This window comes from Plecotus auritus (assembly GCF_963455305.1).
Source record: "Plecotus auritus genome assembly, chromosome: 2".
Classification (NCBI taxonomy): Eukaryota; Metazoa; Chordata; class Mammalia; order Chiroptera; family Vespertilionidae; genus Plecotus; species Plecotus auritus.
This window is the reverse complement of record NC_137771.1, coordinates 155,417,189-155,428,258: the sequence shown is the minus strand read 5'-3', so window position 1 is coordinate 155,428,258 and position 11,070 is coordinate 155,417,189. Positions and strand designations below refer to the sequence as shown.

Here is an 11,070-nt window from a genome sequence, read left to right as displayed (position 1 = left end):
GTTGGTGTTTGCCAATTTAATTATCATGTGCCTTGGTGTCGGTCTTTTGGGGTTCATTTTGCTTGGGACTCTGTGAGCTTCTTGGATTTGTGTGGGTTTTTTCTTCTCTATATCAGGGAAATTTTCTGTCATTATTTCTTCAAAGAGGTTTTCTATTCCTTGCTCAGCTTCCTTTCCTTGTGGAACCCCTATTATGCGAATGTTGTTTTGTTTTGTGTTGTCCCAAAGTTCCCTTAGGCTCTCCTCCTGCCTTTTAATTTTTTTTTCTAGAAGTTGCTCTACTTGGGTATTTTTTCCCATCTTGTCTTCTAGCTCACTGATGCAGTCCTCTGCTTCTTCTAGTCTACTCTTGATGCTTTCTATTGAGTTCTTTACAGCAGCGATGTCATTTTTCATTTCTTCTTGGTTCTTCTTCATTTCCTCTTGGTTCTTGCTCATATTGTTGAATTTGTCTTCCATTCTTTTCAGCCACCTTATGACCATTTCTCTGAATTCTTTTTCTGGAAGGTTGCTTGCCTCCATTTCGTTTACTTCCTTTTCTGGTGATGCCTGCTTTTCTTTCATATGCGGGCTTTGTCTTTGTCTCCCCATGGTCTCTCTTCTCTGGGTGTCTGGTTATGTAGTTCTCTCTCTCCTGCCTTGACTTAAAGGCACAAAATACAGCACTACCAGGTACAACACACAAGGCACTGAACAGAAATGTATTCACGGTATTAATACCCTCCAATAAAGGTGACCACCAGAGAAAGGCAAATTATGGGATAGGAGAGAAAGAGAAGAGGAAAAAGAAAGAAAGAAGAAAAAAAAAAGGGGGTGTCAAAATGAAATTGGGAAAAGGGAAAAAAAGAAAAAAAAAGTAAGAGAGACAAGAAAGAGACTAAGAGAGAAAGGGAAACAGACTATATATATTGGGGATAAAACTCCAATAGAACAATCACTTATCCCAGCAAATGCCAGCAACAACTGCCTGGGGATTAATACAAACTACAACACCAACTAATATTGAGTGAGGCAAGGGAAATAGAAGCACTAAACAAACAAAAAAATAAACAAAAGAAGAATAAGCAAAACAATCTCACAAAAAAGCATAAAAATTCAATATAATCTACATTCAAGTGAACAACAACAAAAGGACAGAGAGAAAAACAATTTTTGGATAGTTAAGACAGCTAAGAGAGAGGTGTGTATGGACTTGGAGCAGGGGATTGGAGATTAAATATATAAGTAGGGTGAAATTTTAACAGGGGGTAAACAGAAAGAATAGGGAAAATCTAAAGCAGGAATGGGGTAAGATAAACAGGACACCGAAAAGGGAAAAGTGAGGAAGAGAGCGATGGCATAAAGGTAGAGTTGAGATAGAGTAAAATGATGCTAAAGGAAAAATAAAAATAGAATGAAGAACATTAATCCCAAAACAAAATGAAGAGAAAATAAAATGACACTTAAAAAAAAAAAAGATAAAATAGCAGTAGTAATAATACGGATTGAAAATAAAAATGTAATAATTAAAAAGGTAAAATCAAGTGAGGAAAAAAGAAAAAAATTAGTTTCTTGAGTAAAAGATGCAAAAAATGAAAATAAAAAAATAAAAAATAAAAATAAAATGTGGAGTAGTGAAGGTCATTCACTTCCTCTGTTGTTCTGTTTGGTACGCCTGTTTCTCAGTCCGGACAGTATTGCAGTTCCCTGCGTTCCACTGCTCTTCAGTGATGTAAGCCAGTCCTGATTTTAAGCAGGCGGTGTGTCTTAATTCGTATTCCTTTATTTTTTATTACACAAGAGTCAATTTGTGATTCAGCCTCTGGGTGGCAGTGTTTCTGGATTGACTTCCGGGTCTATCTATGGCCTCTCTAGGCAGTGTTAGAGCCTTCTTTCCCTGTGGCACTCCCTACTGGTTTGTGGGAGTGAGCTGCCTCAGAGCTGGCTCTCCGATGGTCACTCCCCGCTCCAATCCCCAGGTTCCAGAAAAACAACTTTCCCCTGCAGTCTCCCAGGGTGTCCCCAACTGGGTGATCCTATGTATTGGGCTTAGTAATCAGAAGCAAGAATTTCAAGAGGAAAAAGCCCAAGTGTGTGAACAATGGGTCTGCGTGTAAGTCTAAGCAGCCAGCACACCTTTGAAATTCTTAGGCTGTCCCTGCACGTCAGATCAAAATGGGTTGCTTTTTAGAGAGCCCTTCTGTTAGCAGCTCTGAGGACCCCCTTCCACATTTACGGATCACGCCAGCGCCAACAGCCACGGATTTTTCTAGGCTCAGACTTCCCTGGTCCTCCAGCTCCCACAAAACGCGTGTTCCTCTCTAGCGCTGGGACCAGAGACCTCACCTTATCCTAGGCAATATCTGACCTTTCCATGGTGGAGTGTAGAGCTCCTCTGAATCGTGTGTTTGTGCCAACTGGGGACCGGTGTTCTGGGGCTTGCAGCTGTTCCGTGGGTGCCGCAGTTGTGGAACCTCAGGCTTCTGATAAGCTCCACTTTCCCGTTCACGATGGTGCAGATTCCGCATCCAAGCCCACAGCTCCGGGAGGGGACCCAGCCGCAGTGGGGGCTGTCAGGTCAGGGGAACCCCATCTAGCAGTCCCCCACCTTCTTCTGGAGTTTAGCTGTCCCTTAACTTGCCAACAAACACTCCTTGTGCAACCCTCAGCTGTTCTTTCTTTCTACTCCGGGACAAGGCTCAAAACACGTCTGTCTATTCCGCCGCCATTTTTCCTCCTCCCCATTTTTTTTTTTTTTTGAAATAGTTATAGAATCACAGAAAGTTTCAAAGATAGAACAGAGAGGTGCTGTGTACTCTTAGCCAGCTTCACCCAGTGGTTACATTTTATGTAACAGTAGTTAAATGTCAAAACCACCCAGTCCACAATGGTACAAGGTATATATATTTCTTTTACTTTTTATCACATGTATACATTTCTGTAATGACCACCATAATCAGAATATTGAACTAACACATTAATACACATATCTGCCTCATGCAACCCCTGTATAGTCACCTGGTCCCTTACTATCCCTAACCTGTCCAGCACAATCTGTTCTCAATATCAATACTTTGGTCATTTCCAAAATGTTATATAAGAGTATGTAATTTTTTGAGACTGGATTTTTTTTTTTTTTTTTTGTCAGGACAATGCCCTTGAGATCTATTCATGCAATAGCTTCATGTAGCAATTTCTCTCTCTCTCTGTCTCTGTCTCTCTCTTTGTCTCTCTCTCAGTAATATTCCATGCTATGGGTATATCACACCTTGTTGAATCATCCACATACTATAGCACTTCTTGGTTGTTTTCAGTTGCTTTGTGCTATTGCTCATGACATTTCTATAAACAATAGTATACTGTTGTGTTTTTTTTTTTTTTTTTTGTGGACATAAGTCTTCATTTCTCGGGATAAATGCATAGAAGTACAACTACTGGGTCATATGTAAGTATAGGCTTAGTTTTTGAAGAAATGGCCAAACTGTATTCCAGAGTAGTTGTTCCACTGTACAGTCCCATCAGCAACATATGAGTGATGTAGTTCCCCCACATCCTTGCCAGCATCTGGTGTTGTCACAGTTTTGCACCCTTTTTTAAGGAAAAGACAAAAAACCTCCTCTGCCCAAAATGGTTAATTGAAGCAGTGTTCTTGCAAAGTTATTTTGATGAATTTACTCATCATGTGAATCCTGGGTATTTAGGCAGTGGAATCCAAAAAGCACTGTTGAGCTTTATTTTTGCAAGTCCTATATAATAAAGAGGTAATATGCAAATTGACCATCATACCCTTACAAGATGGTTGCCTATGACCAGGTCAGCAGTGGGGGTTGGTGAGGGACAACAAAACGACTGTACAAGCAGGTTGCTTGGGGTGACCAGTCTGGCAGAGTTTAGTGGGGGACGACCAAACAACTGAACAACAGGCTGTGTGGGACCACCAGGCCAGCAAGGGGGGCAGTTGGGGGTGACCAGGCCAGCAGGGGGGCCAGTTGGGGGCAACTAGGCCAGCAGGGGGGGGCAGTTAGGCATGACCAGGCAGGCAGAGGGGGGTAGTTGGGGGTGACCAGGTCAACAGTAGGGGGCAGTGAGGGGCAACTAGGCCAGTGGGGAGGGGCAGTTGTGGGCAACTAGGCCAGCAGGTGGGTTGGTGAGGGGCGACCAAACGACTGAACAGCAGGCTCTGTGGGATGACCAGACCAGCAGGAGCAGCTGTGAGGGGTGACCAGGCTGGAAAGGAGGGCAGCTGGGGGTGATTAGGCCAGTAGGGGGTCCAGTTGGGGGCGACCAAGCCAGCAGGGCAGGCAGTTAGGGGTGATCAGGCCAGCACACAAAGGCAGTGAGGAGCAATCAGGCTGGCGGGGGGGAGGGGGGTAGTAGGGGTGACCAGGCAGACAGGAAGCTGAGTGATTAGGAGTCAGTAGTCCATGATTGTGAGAGGGCTGTCCAACTGCTGGTTTAGGATTGGGCCTAAAGTGGCAGTCAGACATCCCCTGAGGAGTCTCAGATTGGAGAGGGTGCAGGCTGGGCTGAGGGGACCCCCACACCCCATGCATGAATTTTGTGCACCAGGCCTCTAGTATAGACATAAATTAAAACTAGAAATTGCTTCATAGAGAATTATACCTAGTGGAATGTGGATTAATGTTGGCCAATCTTTGTTCCCTTTGGGGTAGAACAAGGACTAAATATATGAAAATATTCTCATTGAGATATAGTTTTATATCTCTCTGGTGCCTGTGTAGTCTATAGTATGATGGAAGCGGCACAGAACTTAAACTTAGAAAGCTTTTTTCTGTACTTCACCATTTTGTAATTTAAGAAAACTTAGGCAAGAAATTCAACCTTTCTGGCCCTTAGTTTTTATGTGTAAAATGGGGATACTATCTTCATCACAAGATGGTTTGAGAGGTAAATATATTTATCTCCTCTTACTTTAAAAAGATTATTGATTGCTTACAATGTAAAAGGCATTGTACTAGACTCTTTGGATTTAATGATGATTAAGACAGGATCCCTGATTTCAGTGAAGTGATAACAGTTTAAGTAAGAGGAGTAAAATGACATAAAATTTATTTGAGCTCATGATAGATATTTTATATTGGGTTCCATGATCCCAGGAACTCTGGAAGACTGATATAGGTCTTACCATTTAACAGCAGAGAGATGTAAGGTACTTATTCAAAGTCAGAATCATAGCCAGGATGCTAACCGAGATCTGTCTTCACAACCCAGTATTGTTTTTTATCCAATGATGCATAGTTTCTGTTAAAACACCTTGTATACAATCAAACACTAAATGTAAATAATAGTTATAAAATCTGTAATGTCTATATTTATATTATCTGTGATATAATAACTTAGAAGCTTAAGATTTTGCATTTTTCCAAGTAAGCTAGTAGTGTTTATGTTTAAGGCAAGTTCAAGTTCAGCAGTTTCTGCTTCCATCATTGTCAACATGATACACATTATGTTCAGAATGTAGACATGAAGGCATTGAAAGATCCTTATATTAGCTTTCTAGTGCTCTATAACAAATAACCACAAATGTAGCAGCTTAAAACAGCTCCCATTTATTAGCTCACAGATTTGTAGATCACAGTGCTGGTCACGGTGGGGCTGGGTTCTAAAACAAAGGCGCTCTCCAGGCTGTATTCTCATATGGGACCTGTTCCAAGCTCACATGATTGTGGCAGAATTTAGTTCCTGGTGACTGCAGGACTGAGGTCCCTGTTTCTATGCTGGATGTCTGCTGTGGGCTTTGCTCAGATCCTAGAGGTTGTCCCATTCCTTGTCATACATTTAAGCCAGCAAAGGAACACCACATTTAAGCCAGCAAAGGAACACCATCCTCTCATTGAACCCCTGTGACATGTTGGATTTCTTATGCCAGGAAGAGCACAGATCCTTTTCAGGGCTCACTTGACTAGGTCAGCCCTCTCCCAGGACAATCACTTTTTCTTAAAGTCAACTGATTGAGGACCTTAATTACACCAAGCAAATCCCTTTGGTCATGTGACACAACAATCCTGGGAATGAAATCCATCCTATTCACAGTCCCACCTGTACTGCAAGGGAAAGGAATTATAAAAGGCTGATTGCAGGGATTCTGGGTTTGATTAAATAACTGAGGCTATAGCCAATTCAGTGCCTCAAAAACCCATCACAATCTTAAAACATCAAATTAAAATTTGGCTTAAATCTTAGTGTAACTTTTATTGTGACCTGCTTTTGTGGAAACTGGTGTTCTTTGGTCGGTGAAGGTTTACCATGTACAGGCGTACCTACCTCAGTTATGCTACAGGTTTAGTTCTAGACCACCACAACAAAATGAGTAATGCAATAAAGCAAGCTGTAATACTTTTGCTGGTGGAGGGTTTGTCCTTCAATTAGTAAAAAAGACAACATCAATGAAGCTTAATAAGCAAAGCACAATAAAATGAGATGTGCCTGTATATATTGAAGGAGAGGCCCACTAAATAGATTGGAGTGATTTATTCATTTTTTGTTATCCCATTTTGTACACAGTGGTAAGAGAAATGAAGTGGTGGGTTTTTATAATACTTGAGCTTGGCAACAAAATTTAAACAATCTCTTAATAACCTTTCCTTGCCTTTTCACTGAAGGAGTTTATCCTGGCAGCACTGGAAGCGGGACCCTGGGTGCGCAATAAGATTCTGTAGACAATGGGAAGCAAAGGAGGGTTCACCCTGCTCGGGGTCTTGATCATCCTTTCTGTCCTCTATGATTCAGGTTATAACCTGAAGTGCTACACCTGTCTCAACCCAGTTGGTTCGTGCACTGTCATCAACAACTGTACAGTTAATTTTGATGCATGTCTCTACGTCAAAGCCAAGACACGAACACACTACCAGTGCTGGAAGTTTGAAAACTGCAACTACAACTACCTCTCAAATGACTTAGAAGAGAAGACTCTACAGTATGAATGCTGCCAGAAGGACCTATGTAACAAACGCAGCAGTGGGACGAGCTTAACAGGGACCATCGCTCTGCTGGTGACTCCGCTGCTCACAGCATTCTGGAAACTTCTTATCTAAATCAATACCAGGAGAGATTCTCCTAACTCCCTGCTTCTGTGTATTCCTCATTTCCTTTGCTGCCACAAAAGCTTTCTATCTTCTTACTGGATCCTGTTGGGAAGGGCCAAAACTAGCTTGGATGAGAGGGAGATAGATAGAGATAGAGATAGAGATAGAGATAGAGATAGATAGAGATAGAGATAGAGATAGAGATGAGAGAGAGAGAGAGAGAGAGAGAGAGAGAGAGAGGGAGAGAGAGATGGAAAACCAGTCCTATTTGCAGAGAAGGCCCCTCTGAGGGAAGAACTTTAGGAGTGAAGCACATGCCATGTTAGCTGGGTTAGTTCCATGCTGCTTCCTCTGCTGGTTCAGTAATAGCTTCACTAGATTCTCTGCAATTGTCAGTTATTTCCCCATTTGTTTCTTGGATGTAGTTACCAGTATGATCAGTGCTTTTGGGTGAGGGGTTGGAGCAGAGGGGTTCTTTTCCCCATTCTCTCTCACAGGGGATGCTTTCATCCCCTCCTTTTATGGCCCCTGTGTTGCCATGTAGGCATGATGAATGTTCCAGATGTGGGCTGTCAGGGGCAATGGGATTCTAAATGCAGAGTGATTGGAATGAGTATTATATTCTCAACTAGAAGGTGTCTGGCAGAGTAGGAGGCTTTCCAGGTGGCAGGGCATAGAGGCACCAGGTCTGCCTTTAGAGAGGAACCAGTGGCTGAAATCTGAATTTTCTTCTTTACCTAAATTTTGTATGGGCTTTGCTATCTCTCCCTAAAAACAACTTAAACAGGTCAATTAATGGTGTGTTAAAACTCTTCCCCTCCCCTTTTCATTGGAGTGATGACATATTTTCACTTTGTCACACAGTTCAAGACTAAATATTTGCGCATTCTTTGCTACAAGTGATTTATAGTATTGTGTGCTTATTTTGAGTATTATCAGTGGGAATACCCTATGTGCATGTGGATTGTAAGAATGCAATGGGAAGATGTCATCATGAACTACAACAGGTCCACAGGGATGTTCTACCTGCTGACATCAAGCCTGTTGACTCCTGGCTGACTTGGCACAGATGCAATGTTCATTTGTAAAGGCTGTTAGCATCCTCACAAATGCCAAGACTTTGAGAAGCTCTACCAGTTTCCTAAAGAGAGAGACCCCTTTTCAGGAGGGCAAAGTTTTGCCCTTTTTTGTGTATGTGGGTGCTGGTGAATCATTCTCAAGATCTGGTAGACTTAATAATATTTAGATTCTTATAACATTGTCTGCTTTTAACAGCATGGCCTGACTTGCTGATGAAAGTGAGATTTCTTGATTAACATTATTTTAAAAAATGCCTTGATTATGTAATCTGTGTGAGAAAGCAGAATGAATGATGCCATTTTGACAATAACATATAATAAAAAAATATTTCCCTGGGAGCCACTCTACCTGACCAGGAACTGGGAGAGAGTAATGGGCATAGTTGTCAGTGATAGAGTGAGTGGAATGACAGCATAGATGCCCTTGGTTTATTTTTCTTAATCCTGAGGTGGAACACTATCTGATATTGTTCTTAGTCCTTTCTAAGCTTTATTTTTTTTAGTGCCATTTATATTTAGAGCTCAAGGGGACCTTAGAGAACTATCTTGCCTTCTTTTCCCATTGGTGAACAAGTATAAAAGTCACTGACGGTATTACCATACCAACTCAATAGCTTAATGGGAATATAAGTCGTTTCATAGAAAAAGCTTGGGTTTCTCACCATAATTTCATTAGTTTTTTGAACATCAGTGTCAACAATCTTCTCACCTTAGCAAATTAGAGACAGGTAGCACATTCATGTGAATTACAGCAGAGTATTATAGCAGTGATTTTTAACTGAGAGCATCATGGGCAACACACACACACACACACACACAAAACAACAACACACAAAAACGTACACGTACACTACCATGGGGAATATATTAAAATCTTGGGATTGGATCTGAGACTAAGGAGTGTGTGAAGTTTGAATAAACCCCCAGTGATTCTGATAGGCATAATTTAAGAATCATTTAGACCACATTTTGTGTTCTGTAATCCCACCCTCTTCTGTCACTGAGTATCTCTCACACTTATTTCTGCACAGAGGCTTGGAGTCATCTATGCTACTTGACATCTAATTCAGAAATTGCTTCTATCACACCCCAGGTAATTGGTCATTCAAACTTTTTACCTACATGCTTGGCAAGATGAGACAGTTACTTCCTAAAGGTCTCTTATCAGGATGTTCCAGTTCTGTAGGTTAAAATAAAGTTTGCAACCCTGTAAGTTTTCACTTACTAGGAGGGCTATATTAATTCTTTCCCAAGCTTATTATTCTCTAAGGTAAAAACCTCCTTGCCCCAAAAATATCCCTAGTTTCCCAAGAGCTGAGGTGGTCACCCAAGTGGCCTCTTATTCACCTGACTTAAGAGTACTCCATTTTCTCTTTTTTGTTAATCCTCACCAGATTATATTTTTCCATTGCTGCTTTTTTGTTTTTAGAGAATGGAAGATGGAATGGTGGAAGGGAGAGAGAGATAAAGGGAGAGAAAAAGAAAGAGAGAGGCAGGGACAGAGAAAGAGAGAGAATGTGCTGTAATGTGAAAAAGACACATCCAGCACTGCCCTGTAGGGGGCGGGGATCAAACCTGCAATCAGGTACATGTCTTTGTCTTCGAATCAAACCAAGGACCCTTCCCTGCTCAAACAGATGCCCTAACCACTTAGCAACTCCTGCCAAGGCAAGATTACTCCATTTTCTGCACAAAACTACATTAGGTACATAGCCTCAGCAGCTCCCAGCATAAAACAGAGCATCATTCCAACTCTATGTGTGAAGGTTGTGGACAGTCCTTCCTGGTCACTCTTCAGCTTTAGGGGGTCCTTTGGTCTCAGGGACAGCTGGCAGCCTTATTTAGCCAACCAGCTGCCCTGTGGTACACAATGTCCCCAATGCTCTAAGTCTGGTGGGTGATTCATATCCATATACCCAGCAGTTGGAGGAGAATCCAACAGTCCCTTTGGTAGCCTCAGGGTGTCTAAGTGGCCATTCACATCATGACCACCATAATTGTGAACCATTGTGTTAGTGAGATATCTCTTTTTCTTTCTTTCTTTTTTTTTTTTAATTGTTAAAAAAAGTAAAGCTATCAAATTTCACTGGAGCAATGTTTACCTCCAGTCACATCAACACATTTATTAAACTCCTTCTGTTTGCTCAGTTGAACGGGAAGTCTTAGAGGAGGGAATACTTAAAAAAACTCTCTGATTTTAAAGAAATGAAAATGCTGAGGGAAAGAGGTTTACACAAGGAAACCATGAAAAGTGACATAGTATATAATGCACTGAGAGTGGAAATGTTATTTCCTGGTGTTATTACTATGAGGATGGAGTGCGATGGAGGCGATACCGTGGGTAGAGGAGTGGAGAGTGGGGTGTTGGGTGGGAAATTGCTTTATCCTCCAGCAGGTAAGAGGAAAACCACCAAAGGAGCAGACAGGCTATGCACCCAGTGAAGTAGCCACCAGAGACTGACTTGTGACAAGAGAGCTCATCACTTAGGATAAGTGTGACTGGCAGTTTACAGGGTCTTTGCTTCAGTTTGAATGTTGTGCCTGTGTGATTCAGTGCGATAGTGAAAGAAAGTGCAGGGGTTCGTCAAAAACCATATATGCATAACACAGACCACTGTGTGGTGATGGCCAGAGGTAAAGGGGGAAGAGGGGAGTGTAGGTGGAGGTTGTCAGAGGGAAGAGGGAATGGGGACAGAAGGATGCAGAGTGTAGATGGTATTTCATTGAGGTGTACACTTGAAACCGGTATAGTTTTGGGAACCAATGTCACTCCAATAAATTCAGTTTTTCTTTCTTTCTTTCTTTCTTTCTTTCTTTCTTTCTTTCTTTCTTTCTTTCTTTCTTTCTTTCTTCCTTCCTTCCTTCCTTCCTTCCTTCCTTCCTTCCTTCCTTCCTTTCTTTCTTTCTTTCTTTCTTTCTTTCTTTCTTTCTTTCTTTCTTTCTTTCTTTCTTTCTTTCTTTCTTTT

At 41.7% G+C, this 11,070-nt stretch overlaps 1 protein-coding gene across 1 annotated transcript; it reads left to right on the top strand.

Moving 5' to 3' along the window:
• Window positions 1-6,662: 6,662 nt before the first annotated feature.
• On the top strand, window positions 6,663-7,034 carry LOC308241238 (CD59 glycoprotein-like; the record flags this gene model as incomplete). Its single annotated transcript, XM_080654672.1, has 1 exon — window positions 6,663-7,034. The coding sequence occupies one exon, from the start codon at window positions 6,663-6,665 to the stop codon at window positions 7,032-7,034; it is 372 nt and encodes a 123-aa protein (XP_080510798.1).
• Between the last annotated feature and the right edge of the window lie 4,036 nt (window positions 7,035-11,070).